Below are 24372 nucleotides of genomic sequence, written 5' to 3'. Positions count from 1 at the left end.
ATGGTGACAACTGTTATAGGATAACAGAAATTGGAAGTTCATTAAAATTTATCATAAAAAAATATCCAAATTGATACTGAAAGAAATAGAACTTCTATGAAAGTATTGCAATTTCCCATCCTTCAGTTGGTTTTCTTCAAATTATCACTGAAGTTCTTGCCAACATATATCCATTACTCAAATTCCATTTACATGTAATGAACTGAACAAAATGTACATACAAAGACGACAGAAAAAAACAGGTTTGAGATTTCAGTGATTCTGCACCAAAATCATCATCTTCACATTTTAAGTTTTGAGGTGATTTTAGGGAACATTCGTGTCAGTAAAACATGTTAACAAACACAAGAAGCACAGGATTATGTGGTAGAGCAAATCAGCCTGCACAAGTCTTTGATCTTTGTTGGTGAGATGTTGGTGAATGGGAATGACCGGAACTCAGCGGTCGCCATGCAAGTCAGAGTAAGCTTCCTATCACTCACCACAGCCTGCGCCGTAAGATAATCTTTTCAGAAATATGGCTTGTTGCAAAAGCCAAATTCAATATCAACAGGGGAAAAAAAAGAAGAAATAGATAACCAAGATTATACACTCATGACCTTACAATGTGTCCAACAAGCAATAATTTGTCTTAGAGGTTTCACAGCTTCAAAGTTTTAGATCAAATACTTTGCTTGCGAGATAGATTGAATTAGAATGCTTCTCTCCAATAAACATGTGAAAATTTTGACAGCTCAAAGTTAAGTGTAAACTAGGTTTCAAACCTGACAGAGGGTAGCCTTCTCATTGCAGCTCCAGAACTTCGTAGGAACACAATCAATGTAGTGGCAGAAACAGCAATAACTGCTCGCATCAATTCCATAGAAAAATACTACCATAACTCCTGAAAAACTGAAGAAAAGAACAATGATTGAATCTCAGTAATTCACTAGTTGATATGCCTTTTAGATTAGAAGTATTTATACTGATAATATGTTGATTTTAACTCACATTGCAATGAAGCAAAGCAATGCAACAATCCTCAATGCTGGCTTATCTAACTTCTGCTTCAACTTTACTGAACTCTTTGAATCATAGTCAAATATACCTTTCTGTCGTTCCAACTGTGATAGTTGGGGATTATAGAGGAGTGCATAACCAAGAAAAATTCCTGTTAAGAAGCCTCCTATATTTGAGAAATTGTCAACATATGGTAACAAACCAATGAAGAAGTTGGCCATGAAAGCAGATGCTAGTGTCACCACTGCAATGAGCTGAAATGAAGAGAATCGTAGTGAGTTGCAATAAATAATGAAGATAATTTTGAGGATGGGAAACAACCTTGTTATCATATATCTTCCGATTTCGAATGAGACCAGCCAATGTGGCACCAAGAAGCCCAAATAGTGCACCAGAAGATCCGACTGCAGGAGCATTCTGTACAAAAAGTGCAGAAACCACACTGCCAAGGAAAGCAGAGAGCAGGTAGATGATTCCGGTCCTCACTGCCAAATAGGATAAAAAAAGCCAAAACATTAGCAATGCAACAGATTAGAGGTATGAAAGTCACAAATGCAAAGATATAAACACAAAATAGTTCCAAATAAATTCTAAACCATCTGATCATAGCAAGGTTCTTGTCTATACGCAATTAACATTTTACTGATCTTGTGAATAATCGAGACACTGAGGCAGCGAGATTTCACTTCAATGTGATATTCAACACAAATTGATTTCATTAACAAAGAAGTTCTCAGAAATATATTGACAAAAGATCAAGATAACAAAACTCACATGGACCAAATTCCTGCTCTAAATGGATTCCAAATAGCAATGTGCTCAAGAGATTCAAAACCAGATGAATAACACCGGCATTTAACCATGGAAATATCAGAAGACGCCATCTTTGGTGAAGTTGAATAACCCTGGACCTTTGAATGGCTCCCATTTTAACCAAGCTGCAAAGTTTGCTATAAAATTAGTATCCAATTCAATCATAAACTCATTGACAAAACATTTCATCACCTGATACCACATTGCTTAGCAAAATAGTTCATGCGAGAACCAAAATTTGACCCATTTCCTTGGGGAAAAACCCCTACTAATTCTAATGTTCATCATATGAGATTAAAAAGATATCACATTTAAAAGCCCTAAAGTTAAACACAGAGTCTACAGTACTATTAAAGGATACAGAAACAAGAACATTAAAAAAAGAGGCCAAATTTAAGCAATTAATTTCAAGAAAAACCCTAAATCCGAAGAATTGAAGCAACCAAACTGAAATACAATCAAATAAATGCAGCACCAATCAATCCCACCAAAAGTATGAACAATGAAAAGAACCCATAAATGGAAAGAATCAAACAAAGAAATCCAAAGAATCGGAGAAATTGAGAAGACAAGACGAACGTGGAAGCGGAAGGCCCAAGGAGAGGGTTCTCATGGAGTGGCTGGAATGAGAAACGGCCAAGGGATCGGAGAAGACAGTCACCAGAGGAACGGTGGGGGCAATCGTTGATGAGCATGGTGGAGACGAAGACGACGAGTTGGACGACGAGGAAGAGGGAGACGACCCAGGTGTTGCCGGATCTCCGGCGACCGAAAAATGGCATCCGGGTGGAGTCACCGCTATGGCGAAGGGAGTCTGCGAGGTCGAAGCGGAGGTGATCGCCGTCGATGGCGGAGCTCTTCCCCATCGGAGCAGAGACAAAGGTACCTCCTTTCGCTTCTCTCTCTTTCAGTTGTTCTTGAGAGTGTGGATTGGCGGGAAAAATAATTAGAAAGGGTTTAGGGCGGTTTTTGCAAAAATTTCTTTATTTTAATTTAATGATTAATCCCTAAATGATATATCTCTACTCCCAAGGTACTCGGGCTCAACTCGGAGAAAACTTGAACTTGGCTTGGTCTCGATCGAGACAAATTTGAGCTCGAGTATTTTGAGCAGTCGAGCGAGCCTAGTTCGAGTATTGTGATACTTTGCTCGCGAGCCTAATCGAGTATATATATATATATAATATTAGATTTATTTGATAAAAATCAAGGGAAAAAACTTTCAAGCTCGAATCGAGCTTGAGCATAATGTTTATGGTCATTTTCAATTTTTTCGAGCTTAGTCGAATGAGCTCGAATAGCTCTATTTGTGTACCGAGTCGAATTCAAGCTATAAAATGAATACTCGATCTAGCTCGAGGAGTATCGAATACTGAATTTTCAGTTGAGCTCTGAGCTCACTACTACTCGGCTCTAGCTTGGTTAATTACACCCCTACTAGAGATCATTATGAGAGCTTTAGGAGATATTTGCAAGGTTTGAGGAGCTTTATGCATAATTCATGAACACAAGAACATTTTAAGGGGTTAATTGCATAATTATACAGAGTCATTATAATTCCTTATACATTATGTTAATTCCTTTTTATACATTCATTATATTATAAGTACAAAAATGACATATCACCTCTCCATAGCGGTGCAGGACAGTGATTTGGATTGCTTATGATTTCAAATTTGGATCTTTATGTATGCTAAAAAATATATATAACGGAAAAAACCTTTTTACAACATCACACCACGACTGGTTTAAAGTCTGTGGTTATCAAGAAACAGAAGGATTAACATCATATAAACCGAAACCGGAAAACAGTCTTAGAACCTGCCTAAAAAAAGTACAAATTACCGTATTTCAAACTAAACTGCCTACTTTGAGTAAGTGCCATAAACATCTAAACTTTTTCTCATAAAGTAACCAACGGCTAAGAAAGTTTAACATTCAATCACTGCCAGATTTTTCATATCAGGATGATTTCATGCGAAAAGCGGCCATTTCTGCTCACCCATTGCATACGAGATAATATTCCGTTTGAGCGGTGTAATATACTGAGCTCCATGGAAAGCAGCGGCTCTTAAGACATTGATCGGTCCGAGATCGACTGAGAAAGCCTTCTGAAAACCGTCAAGGATTGCCATCATGGTAACATTAGCTGCCTTCCTGTCCCTCTCGTACTTCTTCAATAATGAGAGCTGGACAATGAAACAATATGATCGGTAAAATAATTCTTTTCTTATTCATTGGCATGATATATAATCAAATTCGAGTTTGTTGTTAAATATCAGTAATAGTTTAAGGAAAACACCTCCCCTATGTCGGTCCCAACTGAGAGGCCTTCAGCAATGATCTTGGCAAGTGTAGATGCATCTCCAAATCCTAAATTAACACCTTGTCCGGCAAGAGGATGGACAGTGTGTGCAGCATCACCAACAAGCACAACTCTTTTTGATGCATAATCATGAGCATGCATGAGTGATAATGGAAATGCCATTCTTTCAGAGACAACGTTAGTGATTCTCGGCGGTACTTGAAATGGTTCTTTCACAGATTCTGCTCCTAGTCCTGTCAAGGAAGAAAACTTGTCGATGTAACCATCAAGAAAATTTGATTGGGGATGACGACCATGGCCATAATCCAAAGCATGGTTGACGGCCTTCACAAAATCATCAGAGCTCATTGATTTATGTTCTGCTGACTCTTCTGGTCTCATTGTCCACACAATGTTGCTAAAGTTGTCGCCGATTGGCAGGAGTGCAATAGGCCCAGACGGCAGGAATCTCTGCCATGCACAGTGGTTTTCCATGGCATGCTCAACTGTACAGATTATTGCACTTTGTGGGTATTTCCATCCAGTCGTCTTCAATCCTGCAATCTCCCTGACATGTGACTTAGCACCATCAGCTCCAACCTGGAGCAATCCTAGATTTAAGATTTCTGGAAGAGGTGTGCATATAATTGAAGAGCGAAAAGTAGGATAATTCATGAAATTTGGAGCTAAAATTTACCACTAATTTTGCATGTATGGTCTTTGAATCACTCAAGTCCAGCTTCACAAACCGGTTATTACATTTCTTAACTTCTTTTTCTTTTGTAAGTGATGCCCCTGATATATTGTCCTTGCCATGTTCTTGTCCAGCAGCATTTCTTGCAGACGAAACTTTGTGACGGGAAGGCCATTGAGGTCAATCTGGCAGAGTAAATAGTCTTCTGGAAATCTGCATTCTGCCATAATACGACTCCTAAGAACTTGAGCATTGCATAGAATAATTAGTTATTTAAATGCTCACAATATAAAATGGGAACAATTAACGGAGTAGTGGATGATGTTCTCCTAGTAATGTCTACATTGAGACTGATAGTTAAGCAGAAGATTTACATACGAAACACCCACTTACATGAACTGGATACTCAAATTTCTATGGGAAACAAAAATTTATGAGCACAAAAAACTAGCAGTTAGATTCTATATTCACATGGGATATATACACACATACATATATCACCTGTAAGCGCAACAATAGTGAATTCGCAAGCACCTTATTCTCCACCACACATCTGCATCAGCAGAAGTCTAAGAGAATCATTAGTCTAACAAAATTAATTAATCAGAAAACAAATAATGCATGTGTCAGAAAGTGTAGCCATGTAGGCGTACCCGAGACAATCTTTCCCTACATCTCTGGCATTATATCTAGTGTATCCTAGACCAGTATGATCCCATACCTGTAAAAGATGTGCTTGTGAGCCAATCATAAGAACCTTAAAACATCAACATCCACCAACACAACAACGAGGAAAAGAAGGCCTCAGAAATTGCAACATAAAAAATGTTACTCATACAGCAAAAGATTATCCAAGATTTACATAACTTGATGTAACAGCCAGAGGGCATGAAACAAAATGAAGCTCAATAAGACTAGGTCAATTTTTAATTATTCACCAGCTTTTCAGGTATACTAGAGAATATAAAGGAAGGAAATCCATAAAATGGAATAGGAATACTCCGAACTCCGAAAACAAGCTCTCATTCTATTTGATGTCCAGATGAGTTAAGAGTGAAATTACCAGGAAGTGTAATTCTGACTGATGAAGTAGAAAAATGTATTGACAACAAAATGAGAAGAGAAATATGATACAACTAAGAAATGTCTTAACTTAAATTCAATTTATTGTTCCCATCATTCCCTTCCCATAACTTGTTGATTCAGCATTCAAACTATTCTGCTCCCAAAAGTTGAAATCCCAAATATCAAGTTCTCATTTGCAAGCAAGCATAAGTTTAAAGAATTTTCCTTGCTATTGCATAGGCCCTTAGGTATGATAAATCAAATTATCATGGCTCAACACATTGAGGTGGGTGAATTTAAACTACAATGGATGAATTGAGTACGTCAAAGAAAGTTGGAGACTTGGTTGGATGATGAAAAGATATTTAAAATGATTGGAAAAATAATCAGTTCCAGATTTTCAACTGGTGTAGGAAAGGAAATTACACAACCAGAGAAGAATTGAATGGACCGATAAAGGTCTGAGTGAACTTTTCATCAGATGAACTCCACTTAAATATGAAACCATGGAAGAAATAGAACATGGATAATTCACCACACCGAGATACCTAGTCTTCAGATATTACATTGATTTACTCATTCAAGTACATTTCTATTGGATTTAAAGAGAATATTTGTTAAATTAATCATCCCGAACACCGAAAGTGGAAAAAACAGGAATTTAAGGATCACCTGCATTTGATTAAAAAATGCATGTCGCTGTTGCTCAACATGCTCCCAAGCACCAACCTCTGCACAATAACGGGAAAAGCCATACTACATTGAGAATACTCCCTCCAAGCATAAATAACAATAAATAATATACCTCTATGCTCCAATAGACTCAATGGACAGATTAACTTAACTAAATAATTATAATATCTAAAAAGGAGGCAATAAAGGACTTTCAATACAACCTTTAACTTTAAATAAAATCAATGAACTTTATAGAGTTACTCAGTGTAATGGAGTTTACAGGTAGCAATGTAATAGCAGATTAATATTTCACTGTGAAGGATATGAGAAAGTGAAATTTCATAAGCAAAAAGTTAATGGGGAAAATGAACTAAATCTGAAGCAGGTAAAACACATGCATAATTACCTTTGAAAAATGATATTGTTGAAGGAGTCACTGTGCTAACTCTTGAATCAGGGATAGCATTCTTATTAAAGCATTGTCTTGAGCTTAAAGCAGGATTGCTATCAATAATAGCTATTGATAATTGTTTTGTCAAAGGCATACTTGCTGCAAAAATAAAAACAAGGAGATATAAAAATACCAAAAAAAGCGCAGACATATCTAACATTGGGACTTTAGTGCAATTTTAATCTATATTAATATGAAATCGTACATTCAACTTTAATCACATTGGACAAAACATGTAGTGCAATTGATCTATTGAAAGTTTCTGAGTACAAACTAAATATTGCATTGTTCCCTTCTAAAAGCACAAACATGGTTAGTTTCATAAAGAAGTTTATTTCTGGAGGTTGAAAGAATGAAAGTCGAGTTCCAGCAGCTTACTGTTTCCAAATTTGAAAAGAAAAATTTGACACTGGCTAGAAACAAAAATATAATCAAATATTTTATGTTAACAAAGAAGCATTACAATAATACCTACACAATGCACAAGCAAAAGCCAGGCCGACCATGCCTCCACCAACAATTGCAATATCATGTTGGTTAACCTTATTTGTCATACCAACCTTCTCTGCATAATCCTGTTAAGTAATAAGTCAAAAGAACATCAAATGACCACTAGATGATATTAATGTCAGAAGAAATAAAAGAAGGTTGAAATTGTGGATACCAAATAAAGAATAAAATATTAGAAATTGTGGGAACCAATAAAGCTGAAGTATTCCTCTTGGGTGAGATTTGGGGTACAATACTTCCTTTGCCAAGAAATCAAGGTGGATTAAGTACATGATATGGGAGTTCCAAAGTTAAGCCTAATAAATACCACTCACAAAATAGGGAAATATAAGATGAGGGTCATGGTTTTAGCGAATATGCAAGTGGGGCTAATTGAGAGTAAATAATAAAGAACTAAGAAGCCACACACAGAGACAAATAAGAGAATTGACTTTCAAGGTTAAACTCTTTTTAACAACAAATTTTGGAGAAAATTCCACTCCACACCGACATTATCTTTTGGTTTCACATGGAATTACCATTCCAAATTTTCTAGATCTTGTTTCCCTCTATATTAATATTTATCTTATTTCCAAAAAGAAAATACAAATAACATGACTCTCAAGAAAATTCAACACACACACACAAATTTGCACAACTAATATTCATGTTTGCCACCATATTGTAAAATAAGGAAAGACCTATGATATCTACATACTAGAGGAGCCTTTGGAAAGACCAATGAAATAAGTTAGACTAGAAAAATTATGATACTGGACTAAATGGATCTGATTTTGAATTGAACTGGTAGTTGGTCATCAAAAGTCTAAAAGTCAACTTTTTCCAACAAGAGAAAAATATTGCAGCAAGCAAGATGCCACGTGAAGAAGGTTAATACATCATTCAAACAATTAAGGAATACATACAGATGCACAACGTCTAAAGGAATAACCAATAGAGAAATTAGAGATATAAGCCATGTCATCAGGTAAAAATCTAGGTTCTACAAAGCCTCAAAAGAGGCCAAATTCACCAGCTAAGAAACCAGTTCAAGAACGCCACTCCCACAATCAAGACAAAAGAATACCATGAGCTACACCTAGCAATCAACATGTTAAATTGTGACAGAACTGAATCAAGCTGCCCTTAAAGAAATAACACGGTAACCATTCACACTATCTAAGATAAACATGTGAACTCCATCGACCGCTCATGCGCATGTCAATGAACAAAATTCCAGTCTGAAGGTAAATTATAAATGGAAATCACCGTGCCACGCTCAATACTGGAGGAGACTCCAACAGCTGCAGTGTCACAGAAGTTCCTTCTTCTCAAATAGTTTGAAGAACACATGGTGTTCAATGCCCTTTTTGCAACATCCCTGTTATGTTCAAAGTACAAACAGCAGCATAAGATTAGTACCAACAAGCACCAATTCCAGAATGTAAAGAAAAACAATACGCATAGATTAAGAAAGACAAACCTTTTAACCCGGAACATCAACATTGTGACCAGAACCTGCACAAGAAAAAATACCTGCAAGTTGCAACATTAACATGCCTGATTATTTACTACGCGGAGAAAATAAAATACAATACAACAGCATTAAGTTGATGATCACTGAAAAAGATTAAATAAAAAAAAAACATTACATGAAAATTATCTTATACTATATGTAATAGCAATCAAATCTGACAAGATGATATCTTTTTTCAAACATGAAACAAACATACTCTGAACCATGATGGATGAACATCTTTTCCCCAAATATCTATAAATTATATCCCAGTGATATACTGATATTGGTAAACTATGTGTGTGTGTGTGTGTGTGTGTGTGTGTGTAGAACAGAATCATATCTTAATTTGCAAATGCCTTTACCGATCCAGTGACCTAAAAACTGAGATTTTGAGAGAACTATTGAAAAAGATAAGATTTTAAATATCTAGAGAGGATAAAATTTAGCAGCAATTATAGACGGATTGGAAATAGGGATGAAACTTCATGCTGACCTACGAAACCAAGATCAAAAGGCACAGTCCCGGAGGTCACTCGTATTCCACGTCGATATGCGAAGACGGTGATGAGGACGCGAACTTCGAAGATGATGAGAGATTCCGGCGAAGGGACAGCGGCACGGCGGCGTGGGAATGGGGGAATTGGAACGGAAACGAGGAGGGAAGAGAACCCACGCAAAAAGTTTGCGAAAATAACCCCTTGATATTATGAAAAATTTTGATGATTTAGCCATTGCATATATCTATTGTGAAAGTTGTAAGGACTAAAGTGCATATAATATATACATGTATATTGTTATTAAAATTGTTATCATTATTGTTTTTATTATGGAAATTTATGGTTTTTTTAAAGGCTTTGATTCTTTGGTTTGGGAGGTATAGGTTTTAAATCAGTTCAAATTGAAGTATTAAGAGTTATATAAAAAAAGAATTTTCGTATAAATATTTTTATTTTTACAAAAATTTAAATTTAAAATCAACTATTTGAGCAATTTAAAACTCTACTACCACTTAGAACAAACTCTTTTAATAAAATTATTTTTATTTACTTATATATATTAACAAAATGGGCAAATCAGTATTCACATTAATTATATTATTTACTTATATATTTATTTATATGTTATTAATAAAAATAAAATAAAGAATTTAAAAAAACCTGTTCTTTAATTTTTTTTTTTCTCTCTTTATTTATTTTAAGAAATAAAAAAATAACATATATTTTCTTGTGAGTTGATTTTCAGGGGTAAAAATATTTTTATAGAGATATATAAATAAATATAATTTTTACAAGTGTACATTAGTAATTATTAAAATTATACAAGGGTATCAAAGCAATTTTCTAAGAACAAAAACAGAAATGAAAAACCAACCATTCAACAACAATGGCTTCTTCTCCCATCATCTTCAATCCATCTCCTTCTCCTCCAACCATCTCTCACACTCCAAAACCAAATCATTCTTCTTCCATTCCCATTAGCAAGTCTTCACTGCAATCCACCATCAAGTCCTTAGAGCACTACAGTTTAGAAGGAAAACAAGCTCAAGAACACCAAGCTTTCTTCAGTTCAATCATTTCCACTTGTATATCAACCAAAGCTCTCCATGAAGCAAATGACCTCCGTGCGCACATGGCGCGCATTGGTTATGACCCTGGCCTATTCCTGGACAACCAATTCATCAATCTCTACTCCAAATGTGGCCAAATTGAGGTTGCTCGGAAGGTATTCGATGATATGTCTGAGAGAAATGTGGTATCTTGGAATGTGTTGATTTCTGGATATTGTTCCAATGAATGCTACCTTGATGCTCTTGAGCTCTTTTGCAATATGGTTGAAGAAGGACAGTGGCCGAATGATCCGACTTTGCTTGGTGCTCTGCGTGCTGCAGCTGGTTCAAGGAATATTGAACATGGCCGGCAGATACATAGCTATATACTGAAAATGGGTTTCTTATCTTGTATTTCATTGGGCAATGCGTTGATTGGCATGTACTCGAAGTTTTGCAGAACAAGAGATGCTGAATTGGTGTTTGAGAGCATGGCAGAGAAAGATGCAGTCTCGTGGAATTCTATTATTGCCGCAAAAGCTCAGAATGGGCTTGGTGTCATGGAAGCTATGGATCTGTTTGTTGAAATGCTGATGGAAGGATTACCACCAGATGACTACACCTTTGGTAGCTTGTTAGCTAATATAGGCGTTCCTGGTGTTGAAGAAATTCATGCTCAGGTTATCAAAAGAGGTTTAGGAGGGAATGTTGTTGTAGGAAGCACTCTTCTTGATGCCTATGCCCGATGTTTGAACCCACAGGATGCTTGTCAAGTCTTCAAGATGATGGAGGACAGGAACACTGTTGCATGGAATTCTGTCATATCTGCATGTTTAATGAATGGAATGGAAAATGAAGGTCTTGAGCTTTACCTGCAAATGGCCGACTGTGGGATACTTGCGGATGCATATACAGTGTCTATTCTCCTCACGGCTGCAGCAGTAAGCCAATGGTCTGTAATTACAGGGAAGCAGCTCCATGGTCTTGCTGTTAAAATGGGATTGCATATGGATACATTGATAGGAAACAGCCTCATTACCATGTATGCCAAAAATGGGGAGATTTCTGATTCATGGCAAGCTTTTAAGTCTGTATCGGAAGCCGATATCATCTCTTGGAACTCCATTGTCCACGCTCACCTCCAGAATGAGCAATTTGAGCAAGCGTTGGCTCTGTATGTCCAAATGAAGGTTTTGGGCTTTGAACCAGATGAATTTAGCTTTGTTGCTGCTCTGGCAGCTTGTGGTGAACTGGCTTGGTGCAATACTGGAAGAGGAATTCATTCCAATTTGGTAAAGATTGGCATGACACCAAATGCATTTGTAGGAAGTGCGCTCATTGGCATGTATTCCAAATTCACAGCCACAACCGATGCTAAGAGGGTCTTCGACGCAATTGAAGACAAAGACCTTGTCACATGGAACTCGCTGATTTCTGGGTTTGCTCAAAACGGTTATGTAGATGAAGTTCTGAAGCTCCTCTCTGTGATGAGGGAAGAAAACTTCGAACCAGATGATTTCACATTTGCAAGTATTCTAGCAGCATGTGCAAATACCATTACGGTAGAACATGGAAGGCAGGTGCATTGTCTGATCCTGAAATCAGACCAAAAAATGGATGCAGCTGTAGCCAATGCATTAATAACAATGTATAGTAGAGCTGGAAGAGAGAAGGAAGCAGAAAAGGTCTTCTCCAAACTTACGACCAAGAATGTAATATCATGGACAGCAATGATAGGAGCTTATGTTCAGTGTGGCAACTGTCAAGAGGCATTTCGACTCTTTGAACAGATGGAAACTAGCGGAGTAACACCAAATGAAAAGACTTTCATCACCATATTAAGTGCTTGCAGTTACACAGGCAAGAGCAAAGAAGCTGAAAAATACTTCAAGTTAATGAAAGCGAATTATGGGATAAGACCTGGATTTGACCACTGTGCATGCATGGTAGATGTTCTAGGGAGAGCAGGAAGATTACAAGAAGCTGAAGAATTCATAGAAAGAATGCCATACAAACCTAGTGCTCTTGTATGGAAAATGCTGCTAAGTGCATGCAGGGTTCACGGTGATATCGCGAGAGGGAAGAGATCCATGGAGAAGATAATGGCTCTTGATCCTAGCGATTCAGCAGCTTATGTTCTGCTTTCGAACTTGTATGCCTCTTTTGGGTACTGGGACAGTGTCATGGAAGTGCGGCAATTGATGAGAGACAACGGGGTCAAGAAGGAACCCGGAAAGAGTTGGATCCAAGTGCATAATAAAGCTCATGAGTTTGTGGCAGGCGATCACTCACATCCGCAAACCGATGAAATATATGCAACATTGAGAGAGTTGCTAAAACAAATGAAAGCAGAAGGTTACATTCCAGGTGTGGAGTTTCTGATAAATACATGAAAGTAGATGTAAATAATTTTCAATTGTGAGAGTTCAATGACTATAATCAGCAAAACTTCTGACTCGAGAGGACTAGTAAATTGTAGTGTATTCATACCACTGTAATGTATACAATTCTTGTCAAAAAAGTTTTTGCAAAAAATGAAGTACATATTACAATGTGGCGACATGTCTGGAAAAGTTGTCGGCAATTGGGAGAAGTGCAATAGGCCCAGATGGCAGGAATCTCTACCATGCACAGTGGTTTTTCATGGCATGTTCAACTGTACAGATTATTGCACTTTGTAGGTATTTCCATCCAGTCATCTTCAATCCTGCAATCTCCATGACATGTGACTTAATACCATCAGCTCGCAATCCTTGATTTAAGATTGCTGGAAGAGGTGTGCATATAATTGAAGAGCGTACAGTAGGATAATTCATGAAATTTGGAGCTAAAATTTACCACTAATTTTGCATGTATGCTCATTGAATCACTCAAGTCCAGCTTCACAAACCGGTTGTTACATTTCTTATCTTCATTTTCTTTTGTAGGTGATGCCCCTGATATATTGTCCTTGACATATTTTTGTCCAGCAGCATTTCCTGCTGACGAATATTGTGACGGGAAGGCCATTGAGGTCAATCTGGCAGAGTAAATAGACTTCTGGAAATCTGCATTCTGCCATAATATGACTCCTAAGAACTTGAGCGTTGCATAGAATAATTAGTTATTTAAATGCCCACAATATAAAATGGGAACAATTAATGGAGTACTGGATGATGTTCTCCTAGTAATGTCTACATCGAGACTGATCGTTAAGCAGAAGATTTACATTTTACATACTAAACACCCACTTACATGAACTGGATACTAAAATTCCTATGGGAAACAAATATTCAGGAGCACAAAACACTAGCAGTTAGATTTTAAATTCACACTAGATATATACACACATAAATATATCACCTGTAAGCACAACAATAGTGAATTTGCAAGCACCTTATTCTCCACCACACATCTGCATCAGCAGAAGTCTAAGAGAATCATTAGTCTAACAAAATTAATTAATCAAAAGAACAAATAATGCATGTGTCAGAAAGTGTAGCCGTGTAGGCGTACCCGAGACAATCTTTCCCTGCATCTCTGGCATTATACCTAGTGTATCCTAGACCAGTATAATCCCATACCTGTAAAAGATGTGCTTGTGAGCCAATCATAACAACCTTAAAACATCAACATCCACCATCACAACAACGAGGAAAAGAAGGCCTCAGAAATTGCAACATAAAAAATGTTACTCATACAACAAAAGATTATCCAAGATTTACATAACTTGATGTAACAACCAGAGAGCATGAAACAAAATGAAGCTCAATAAGACCAGATCAATTTTTAATTATTCACCAGCTTTTCAGGTATACTAGAGAATATAAAGGAAGGAAATCCATAAAATGGAAAAGGAATACTCCGAAAACAAGCTCTCGTTTAATTTGATGTCCAGATGAGTTAAGAGTGAAATTACCGGGAAGTGTAATTCTGACTGATAAAGTAGAAAAATGTATTGACAACAAAATGAGAAGAGAAATATGATACAGCTAAGAAATGTCTTAACTTGAAATTAATTTATTGTTCCCACCATTTCCTTCCCATAACTTGTTGATTCAGCATTTAAGCTATTCTGCTCTCAAAAGTTGAAATCCCAAATATCAAGCTCTCTTCTGCAAGCAAGCACAAGGTTAAAGAATTTTCCTTGTAATTGCATAGGCCCTTAGGTATGATAAATTAAACTATCATGGATCAACACATTGAGGTGGGCAAATTTAAAGTACAATGGATGAACTGAGTACATCAAAGAAAGTTGGAGATTTGGTTGGATGATAAAAAGATATTTAAAATGATTGAAAAAATAATCAGTTCCAGATTTTCAACTGGTGTGGGAAAGGAAATTACACAACCATAGAAGAATTGAATGGACCAATAGAGGTCTGAGTGAACTTTTCATCAGATGACCTCCACTTAAATATGAAACCATGGAAGAAATGGAACATGGATAATTCACCACACCGAGATACCTAGTCTTCAGATATTACATTGATTTACTCATTCACATACATTTCTATTGGATTTAAAGAGAATATTGGTTAAATTAATCATCACGAACACCAAAAGGGGAAAAAACAGGAATCTAAGGATCACCTGCATTTGATTAAAAAATGCATGTCATTGTTGCTCAACATGCTCCCAAGCACCAACCTCTGCACAATAAAGGGAAAAGCCATACTACATTGAGAATACTCCCTCCAAGCATAAATAACAATAAATAATATAGCTCTATGCTCCAATAGACTCAATGGACAGATTAATTTAGCTAAATAATTATAATATCTAAAAAGGAGGCAATAAAGCAGTTTCCATACAACCTTTAACTTTAAATAATATCAATGAACATTATAGTGTTACTCAGTGTAATGGAGTTTACAGATAGCAATGTAATAGCGGATTAATATTTCACTGTGACGAATAAGAGAAATGAAATTTCATAAGCAAAAGTTAATGGGGATAATGAACTAAATTTTTTTCTGAAGCAGGTAAAACACATGCATAATTACCTTTGAAAAATGATATTGTTGAAGGAGTCACTGTGCTAACTCTTGGATCAGGGATAGCATTCTTATTAAAGCATTGTCTTGACCTTAAAGCAGGATTACTGTCAATAATAGCTATTGATAATTGTTTTGTCAAAGGCATACTTGCTGCAAAATAAAACACAGAGATATAAAATATCAAAAAGTGCAGACATATATAATTTTGAGACTTTAAGTGCAATTTTAATCTATATTAATATGAAATCGTACATTCAACTTCAATCACATCGGAGAAAACATGTAGTGCAATTGATCTATTTAAAGTTTCCGAGCACAAACTAAATTATTACATTGTTCCCTTCTAAAAGCACCAAACATGGTTTGTTTCATAAAGAAGTTTATTTCTGGAGGTTGAAAGAATGAAAGTCGAGTTCCAGCAGCTTACTGTTTCCAAATTTGAAGTAAAAAATTTGACACTGGCTAGAAACAAAAATATAATCAAGTATTTCATGTTAACAAAGAAGCATTATAATAATACCTACACAATGCACAAGCAAAAGCCAGGCCGACCATGCCTCCACCAACGATTGCAATATCATGTTGGTCAACCTTATTTGTCATACCAACCTTCTCTGCATAATCCTGTTAAGTAATAAGTCAAAAGAACATCAGATGACCACTAGATGATATTAATATCAGAAGAAATAAAAGAAGATTGAAATTGTGGATACCAAATAAAGAATAAAATATTGGAAATTGTGGGAACCAATAAAGCTGAAGTATTCCTCCTGGGTGAGATTTGGGGTACAATATTTTGTGGTATTGTCAATAAATGTACAGTTGTGGAAACCAAATGATAATTTTAGAAGTTGAGAATGTATTCTTCCTGGAAGAGATTCAGGGCACATTATCTCCTGGTATCTCATTAAATGACTAAAAAGAAAGATCCAAAATAGAACGGCAACAAACTGCAGTTATAATTCCCAGTGATGATGCACTAATTCAGGCTAAATGGAGAATTCATTCAATGTTGATGGTTCATCAAAGCCATAAGAACATGTTACTCACAATTGGCACCTAATTTCTAGAAAATAAGGCTTTCATCATCTGCTGTCTGAATAAGTCATACTTCCGTTCAATGTAACTGTCAACACAAAGAAATGACCTCCGGAAAAGAACTATATTTTCATAGCTCAATTCCTAACAAACGAGCAAATTTGGAATGTAAAATTTCTGCTTGCCAATATAGCCATCTTTTTGAACCCTGGAAAGTTGAATACTTCCTTTGCCAAGAAATCAAGGAGGATTAAGTACACGATATGGGTGTGCCAAAGTTAAGCCTACTAAATACAATTCACAAAATAGGGAAATATAAGATGAGGGTCATGGTTATAGTGAATATGCAAGTGGGGCTAATTGAGAGTAAATAATAAAGAACTAAGATGCCACACACAGAGACAAAAAAGAGAATTGACTCTCAAGGTAGGTATGCGCTAGTTTGCAAGCATTAAACTCTTTTTGACGACAAATTTTGGAGAAATCTCCACTCCACACAGACATTATCTATTGGTTTCACATGGACTTACCATACCAAACTTTCTAGATTTTGTTTCCCTCAATATTAATATTTATCTTAATTTCAAAAAAAATACAAATAACATGACTCTCAAGAAAATTCAACACACACACACCCAAATTTGCACAAGTAATGTTCATGTTTGCCCGCCATATTGTAAAAGAAGGAAAAACCTATGATATCTACACACTAGAGGAGACTTTGGAAAGACCAATGAAATAAGTTAGAATAGAAAAACTATGATACTGAAATATATGGATCTGATTTTGAATTGAACTGATAGTTGATCAACAAAAGTCTAAAGTCAACAACTTTTCCAACAAGAGAAAATATTGCTGCAGAACGCAAGATGCGACATGAAGAAGGCTAATACATCATTCAAACAATTAAGGAATACATACAGATGCACAATGTCTAAGGGAGTAGCCAATCGAGAAATTAGAGATACAAGCCATGTCATCAGGTAAGCATCTATAGGTTGTACAAAGCCTCAGAAGAGCTCAAATTCATCAGCCAAGAAACCAGTTTAAAAAACGCTATTCCCACAATCAAGACAAAAGAATACCTTGAGCTATATCTAGCAATCAACATGTTAAATTGTGACAGAACTGAATCAAGCTGCCCTTAAAGAAATAACACGGTAACCATTCACACTATCTAAGATAAACATGTGAACTCCATCGACCGCTCATGCGCATGTCAATGAACAAAATTCCAGTCTGAAGGTAAATTATAAATGGAAATCACCGTGCCACGCTCAATACTGGAGGAGACTTCAACAGCTGCAGTGTCACAGAAGTTCCTTCTTCTCAAATAGTTTGAAGAACACATGGTGTTCAATGCCCTTTTTGCAACATCCCTGTTATGTTCAAAGTACAAACAGCAGCATAAGATCAGTACCAACAAGCACCAATTCCAGAATGTAAAGAAAAACAATACGCATAGATTAAGAAAGACAAACCTTTTAACCCGGAACATCAACATTGTGACCAGAACCTGCACAAGAAAAAATACCAGAAAGTTGCAACATTAACATCATGCCCGATTATTTGCTAAGCGGAGGAAATAAAATACAATACAACAGCATTAAGTTGACGATCACTGAAAAAAGATTGAATGAAAATATTACTTCTTGCAAGCTGCAACATGAAAATTATATTATACTATATGTAATAGGAATCAAATCTGCCAAGATGATAACTTTTTTCAAACATGAAACAAACATACTCTGAGCCATGATGGATGAACATCTTTTCCCCAAATATCTATAAATTATATCCCAGTGATATTGGTAATATATATATATATATAGATATATATATATATTGAACAGAATCATATCTTAATTTGCAAATGCCTTTACCAATCCGGTGACCTAAAAAATGAGATTTTGAGAGAGCTACTGAAAAAGAGATAAGGTTTTAAACAACTAGAGAGCTAAGAGAGGATAAAATTTAGCAGCAATTATAGATGGATTGGAAATAGGGATGAAACTTCATGCTGACCTACGAAACCAAGATCGAGAGGCACTGTCACAGAGGTCACTCGTATTCCACGTCGATATGCGAAGACGGTGATGAGGACAAGAACTTCGGAGATGCTGAGAGATTCCGGCGAAGGGACAGCGGCACGGCGGCGAGGGAATGGGGAATTGGAACGGAAACGAGGAGGGGAAGAGAACTCACGCAATTTTTTGCGAAATAATCCCTTGATATTATGAAAATTTAAATGATTTAGCCATTGCATATATCTATTGTGAAAGTTGTGAGAACCAAAGTGCATATAATATATACATGTATATTGTTATTAAAATTGTTATCATTATTGTGTTTATCATGGAAATTTATGGTTTTTTTAAAGGCTTTGATTCTTTAGTTTAGTTGGAGGTATGGGCTCTGAATTAGTTCAAGTTGAAGTCTTAAGCTTTACCTGCAAATGGGCGACTGTAGGGTACTTGCAAATGCATATATAGTGTCTATTCTCCTCACGGCAGCAGCAGTAAGCCAATGGTCTGTAATTACAAGGAAGTAGCTGTTGAAAAATGTTACTCTGAATCACGACCAAGGCTACAAGATTTGACCTCTTACGTACGTTGCATGGTGGAGATCCAGCGCTGTTCTGATTGGCCGTCTCGAGAGAATGTTGGGCTGCGATTGGATGGCCCCTTTATCTATTTACTTTAATGCATGTGTGCTGAGTCAGAGTCCTATGTTCTTTATGTTGCTTTTTGTTCTCTATATATGGTATTGCTTTTACTCTTTGTAAGTTAAGCCTTAATTCTCATTAAGCTTCAGTTATCCAGTTTGACTTGTGTGTTATCTGAGTTCATACCTTCCTCTCTTCTGATCCAACAGTGGTATCAGAGACACAGGTCCATGTCAGGAGGCAGTTCATCTTCAAAGGAGGGAGTTCCCTTGTTTACCGGAGAATGCTACAACCTCTGGTGTATGATGATGAAAACGATGTTTAGATCGAAAGATCTATGGAACATCGTGGAGAATGGGTTCACAGAAGAAGGTGATGGCAATCGACTTCATGACAGTATGAAGAAAGATGCAAAAGCACTCTTCCTCATACAACAAGCCCTTGATCGTAAGTCTCTTATTCGAATTTCAGAGGCTAAGACCGTGAAGGAGGCTTGGGATACTCTGAGGACTGAGTATCAAGGTAATGAAAATACTATCACTATAAAGCTTCATGCACTTCATCGCGAGCTAGATATGATAAGGATGAAGTCGGGAGAGAGCGTCCAGAACTACATGAGTAGAGTCTTGGACATCGTTTACCAGATACGCATGTTAAAGGAGAACGTACCTGTCAAGACGGTGATCTCGAAGGTGTTGCGCAGCCTCACTCCACGATTCATGCACGTCGTTCACTCCATTGTTGAAGCTAAGAATCTGAAAACTCTAACTATTGATGAGCTAAGCAGCTCTTTGAAGAGCCATGAATCATTGCTGAATCTTGCTGGTGAGCAAGAAGAAGATAAAGCCTTGCATGTGAGAAGTTCTCTTCATGGAGAACACACTGGTCGTAGTGGCAGAGGTCACGGCCGAGGCTCTCACAGAGGAAGAGGACGAGGTCGAGGATGGCATTCTCCCCAACCTCGTGTGGCAGAGAGTGATAAACAGAACAAGGGAATACAGTGCTTTGGGTGCAAGAGATATGGTCATATAAAATCTCTGTGCCCTTACAAGAACAAGGAAGTCAACCTCGCTGAAGACACTAAAGACACTAAGGAGGCTGATGAAGGACTGTTGTTCATGGCGTCCAGTGAAGATACAAGTGAAAGAGGAGGTATGTGGCTCATTGACTCAGGTTGTTCTAATCATATGTCAGGAAATAGGATGCTATTTTAGAACTTGGAGGAAGTATCAAATCAGACAATCAGGCTAGGTGATGGTAAAATCCTGCAAGTTGGCGGGATTGGTTCCATTGTTCTTAGCTCCGGCTGTGGAAGAACAAACACTCTGACCAACGTGCAATACGTGCCACATCTCGCACACAACTTGTTGAGTGTTGAACAACTGATGAGCACTGGATACTCAGTGGAATTCACAGAAGGCGAATGTATCATCCGGGATGCAACCACCAAAGCTAAAGTCGCACAAGTAAGTATGACCTATCACAGACTTTTTCCTCTTGAAGCAAATGATGTAGGAGCAGCAAATGCGGCTCAAAGTGGAGAAGAACTATCTGAGATCTGGCACAAACGCAATGGTCACCTGAACCAGAGAAGCCTTAAACATTTGGCAGAGAAGCAAATGGTTGATGGGCTTCCAAAAATTCATAACATTGAACCTTGTGAAACCTGTTCATTGGGTAAACAGACACGAGTTGTTTTTCCCACTGGGCAAGCTGGGAGATCAAACATACCTCTGGAGTTGGTTCATGGGATCTTGTTGGCCCGATGCAAACTCCATCACTCGGAGGAAATCATTACTTCTTCTTACTAACAGACGATTACTCTCGCCACAGTTGAGTTTATTTTCTTCAAAGGAAATCTGATGCCTTGGAGAAGTTCAAGCTATTCAAGCTCTTTGTTGAGAGACAGCTCTCATTGCCACTGAAATCCCTCCGCACGGACCGTGGTGGAGAATTTACAGCCAAGGAATTCAAAACATACTGTGAGCTCACCGGGATTCGGCAACAATTCACTATACCTCGCTCTCCACAGCAAAACGGAATCGCGGAACGAAAGAATCGTACCGTGACTGAGATGGCGCGAACAATATTGAAGGAAACATCGATGCCTACACAGTTTTGGGCGGAGGCTGTGAGCACTGCCGTTCATATCCTAAACCGATCACCAACCTCGGCACTTGAAGACCAAACTCCGTATGAGGCGTTGACGGGGACAAAGCTAGGCGTAAAGCACTTTAGAATATTCGAGTGCTTGACCTACTCACTCACTGACCCACAGCAAAGACGAAAACTTGACTCCAAATCCACTCCCGGGGTTTTCATTGGATACTGCGAGAATGCCAAGGCATACAAGATCTTTGACCCACTCACAAAGAAAGTGCAGGTCAACAGAAATGTAAAGTTCTTTGAAAAGAAAAAGTGGAATTGGGCAGGAGATGTTTCAACTGCAAGAAATTGTGTGCCATTTGATGATGAAAATGAAGGAGATGTAGCTGATCAAGATGCTTTCTCTCCACGTGATCCTCCAGATGAACAGCTGGTTACATCTCAGGATCACGACAACTCACGATCTTCGCTTCCTATCAACACAACTGAAGATGAAGACCCACCGGCAAGGTATAGAAACTTAACTGATATATATGATGAATGTTCCTTCACTCTAACTGCTGTAGACCCTACATCATTCGTCGACACTGCCAAGGATAAAGGATGGGTTGCTGCCATGCAGGAAGAGATAGAGGCGATTCACAAGAACAAAACCTGGGAGTTGACTATCCTACCAGAAAGAAAGAAGGCCATCGGTTTGAAATGGGTCTTCAAGTCCAAATACAATCCTGATGAAACACTGCTGAGAAAGAAGGCAAGGATTGTGGCCAAGGGTTACAGTCAGGTTGAGGGTGTTGATTTTGATGAGATATTCTCCCCGGTTGCTCGGATGGAAACAGTTAGACTATTTCTCTCTGTAGGTGTTCAATGAGGATGGAGAATTTTTCAGTTGGATGTCAAAACGGCGTTCTTAAATGGTGAGCTAATGGAAGAAGTTTATGTACAGAAGCCTGAAGGTTTTGGCATCAAAGGAAAAGAAGATCATGTCTATCGACTTCGCAAGGCGTTGTATGGGCTTCGACAAGCACCATGAACCTGGTACAGTCGAATCGATGCTTATTTTCAGCAGGCGGGATTCGTGAGAAGTACAAATGAACCAACAGTGTATAGGAAGACGGTTGCAAATGCAGAAACCTTGCTGCTATGTCTATACGTCGATGATATTATATATATGGGAAGTTCGATTGAATTGTTAACTCAATTCAAGGAAAGCATGATGAAAGTATTTGAGATGTCTGATCTTGGACAACTGAAATACTTCCTTGGCTTGGAGGTCACACAATACAAGGATTCTCTGTTCGTTTCTCAATGGAAGTATGCTGAAGACCTTTTGAGCAAAGCTGGGTTGTTGCACTGCAATCCTGTTGGCGGACCAATAAATCTGAATGAAAAACTGCAAATGAAGGATGGATCCGGGGATGTAGATTGCACCAAATACAGGAGAATAGTAGGGAGCCTTCTCTACCTTACTCACACTCGCCCTGACTTAATGCATGCCGTCTCCGTAGTTGCACGCTTCATGCAATCGCCAACAAAGCATCAATATGGGGCAGTCAAGCGAATCTTACGATATGTAAGTGGCACCACTGGATACGGATTACATTATGCTAAGAATGACCAATTCAAGCTTGTTGGGTATTCCGACAGTGATTGGGGAGGATCGCCGGAGGATCGTCGGAGCACTACTAGATGGGTCTTCTCACTCGGTTCAGGAGCGGTGGCTTGGTGTTCCAAGAACCCCGTTCACCACAGTCGAACAAAACATATCGACACAAGATACCACTACATCCGTGACCTGATTAAAGACAAAGTCATCAGCGTGGTTCACTGTAGCACCCATGATCAGGTAGCGGATATTTTCACAAAGGGACTGCCGAACAACAAGTTTGAATTCTTCAGAAGCTAGCTAGGTGTGAGAGGTTCAGAGTAAGGGGAGTGTGTTGAAAAATGTTACTCTGAATCACGACCAAGGCTACAAGATTTGACCTCTTACGTACGTTGCATGGTGGAGATCCAGCGGTGTTCTGATTGGGCGTCTCAAGAGAATGTTGGGCTGCGATTGGATGGCCCCTTTATCTATTTACTTTAATGCATGTGTGCTGAGTCAGAGTCCTATGTTCTTTATGTTGCTTTTTGTTCTCTATATATTGTATTGCTTTTGCTCTTTGTAAGTTAAGCCTTAATTCTCATTAAGCTTCAGTTATCCAGTTTGACTTGTGTGTTATCTGAGTTCATACCTTCCTCTCTTCTGATCCAACAGTAGCTCCATGGTCTTGCTGTTAAAATGGGACTGTATATGGATACACTGATAGGAAACAGCCTCATTACCATGTATGTCAAAAATGGGGAGATTTCTGATTCATGGCAAGCTTTTAAGTCTGTATCGGAAGCCGATATCATCTCTTGGAACTCCATTGTCCACGCTCACCTCCAGAATGAGCAATTTGAGCAAGCGTTGGCTCTGTATGTCCAAATGAAGGTTTTGGGCTTTGAACCAGATGAATTTAGCTTTGTTGCTGCTCTGGCAGCTTGTGGTGAATTGGCTTGGTGCAATACTGGAAGAGGAGTTCATTTCAATTTGGTAAAGATTGGCATGACACCAAATGCATTTGTAGGAAGTGCGCTCATTGGCATGTATTCCAAATTCACAGCCACAACCGATGCTAAGAGGGTCTTTGACACGATTGAAGACAAAGACCTTGTCACATGGAACTCACTGATTTCTGAGTTTGTTTAAAACGGTTATGTGGATGAAGTTCTAAAACTCCTCTCTGTAATGAGGGAAGAAAACCTCGAACCAGATGATTTCACATTTGCAAGTATTCTGGTAACATGTTCAAATACCATTATTGTAGAACTTGGAAGGCAGGTGCATTCTCTGATCTTGAAATCATACCAAAAAATGGATGCAACTGTAGCCAATGCATTGATAACAATGTATATAGTAGAGCTGGAAAAGAGAAGGAAGAAGAAAAGGTCTTCTCCAAACTTACGACCAAGAATGTAATATCATGGACAGCAATGATAG

The 24372-nt window shown here is 37.8% G+C and overlaps 5 protein-coding genes across 10 annotated transcripts; 2 read left to right on the top strand and 3 right to left on the bottom strand.

Moving 5' to 3' along the window:
- Positions 1-161: 161 nt before the first annotated feature.
- LOC120276334 (RHOMBOID-like protein 8) lies at positions 162-2687 on the bottom strand. Its single transcript, XM_039283057.1, has 6 exons — positions 2392-2687; positions 1774-1937; positions 1321-1484; positions 991-1253; positions 765-891; positions 162-488 (listed from the first exon to the last, which is right to left on the bottom strand). Exons 1-6 carry the CDS (start codon positions 2676-2678, stop codon positions 360-362), a joined length of 1134 nt encoding a protein of 377 aa, XP_039138991.1. The 5' UTR covers positions 2679-2687; the 3' UTR covers positions 162-359.
- Positions 2688-3503: 816 nt separating this feature from the next.
- LOC120275176 (ubiquinone biosynthesis monooxygenase COQ6, mitochondrial-like) lies at positions 3504-9641 on the bottom strand. Its single transcript, XM_039281694.1, is given in 12 exon segments — positions 3504-4001; positions 4115-4717; positions 4815-4988; positions 4990-5031; positions 5313-5364; positions 5465-5532; positions 6549-6607; positions 6958-7101; positions 7478-7577; positions 8761-8872; positions 8975-9027; positions 9504-9641. Coding segments are annotated over 11 exon segments (1593 nt in total). The 5' UTR covers positions 8998-9027; positions 9504-9641; the 3' UTR covers positions 3504-3785.
- A 752-nt stretch (positions 9642-10393) lies between these two features.
- On the top strand, positions 10394-12949 carry LOC120276042 (pentatricopeptide repeat-containing protein At3g09040, mitochondrial-like). The gene has a single exon (XM_039282787.1). It carries the CDS (start codon positions 10394-10396, stop codon positions 12947-12949), a length of 2556 nt encoding a protein of 851 aa, XP_039138721.1.
- Positions 12950-13165: 216 nt separating this feature from the next.
- Positions 13166-18102, bottom strand: LOC120275174 (ubiquinone biosynthesis monooxygenase COQ6, mitochondrial-like). Of its 6 annotated transcripts, XM_039281691.1 has the most exons (9): positions 18055-18102; positions 17841-17952; positions 16060-16159; positions 15542-15685; positions 15129-15187; positions 14545-14650; positions 14052-14119; positions 13899-13950; positions 13488-13610 (listed from the first exon to the last, which is right to left on the bottom strand). In XM_039281691.1, the coding sequence occupies exons 1-5, from the start codon at positions 18075-18077 to the stop codon at positions 15153-15155; spliced, it is 414 nt and encodes a 137-aa protein (XP_039137625.1). In that variant the 5' UTR covers positions 18078-18102; the 3' UTR covers positions 13488-13610; positions 13899-13950; positions 14052-14119; positions 14545-14650; positions 15129-15152. The 6 variants fall into 6 exon arrangements, with proteins under 6 accessions (XP_039137623.1, XP_039137622.1, XP_039137627.1 ...); XM_039281693.1 differs by lacking the exon at positions 14545-14650 and having other exon boundaries at positions 13474-13603; XM_039281692.1 differs by lacking the exon at positions 14545-14650 and having other exon boundaries at positions 13899-13966.
- A 4455-nt stretch (positions 18103-22557) lies between these two features.
- LOC120276041 (uncharacterized mitochondrial protein AtMg00810-like) lies at positions 22558-24081 on the top strand. Its single transcript, XM_039282786.1, has 2 exons — positions 22558-23190; positions 23608-24081. Exons 1-2 carry the CDS (start codon positions 22558-22560, stop codon positions 24079-24081), a joined length of 1107 nt encoding a protein of 368 aa, XP_039138720.1.
- The last annotated feature ends 291 nt before the right edge of the window (positions 24082-24372 follow it).

The sequence above is a fragment of the Dioscorea cayenensis genome, chromosome 14 (genome assembly GCF_009730915.1).
Source record: "Dioscorea cayenensis subsp. rotundata cultivar TDr96_F1 chromosome 14, TDr96_F1_v2_PseudoChromosome.rev07_lg8_w22 25.fasta, whole genome shotgun sequence".
Classification (NCBI taxonomy): Eukaryota; Viridiplantae; Streptophyta; class Magnoliopsida; order Dioscoreales; family Dioscoreaceae; genus Dioscorea; species Dioscorea cayenensis.
The sequence above is the reverse complement of the archived record's forward strand: the minus strand, read 5'-3'. Positions and strand labels throughout refer to the sequence as shown.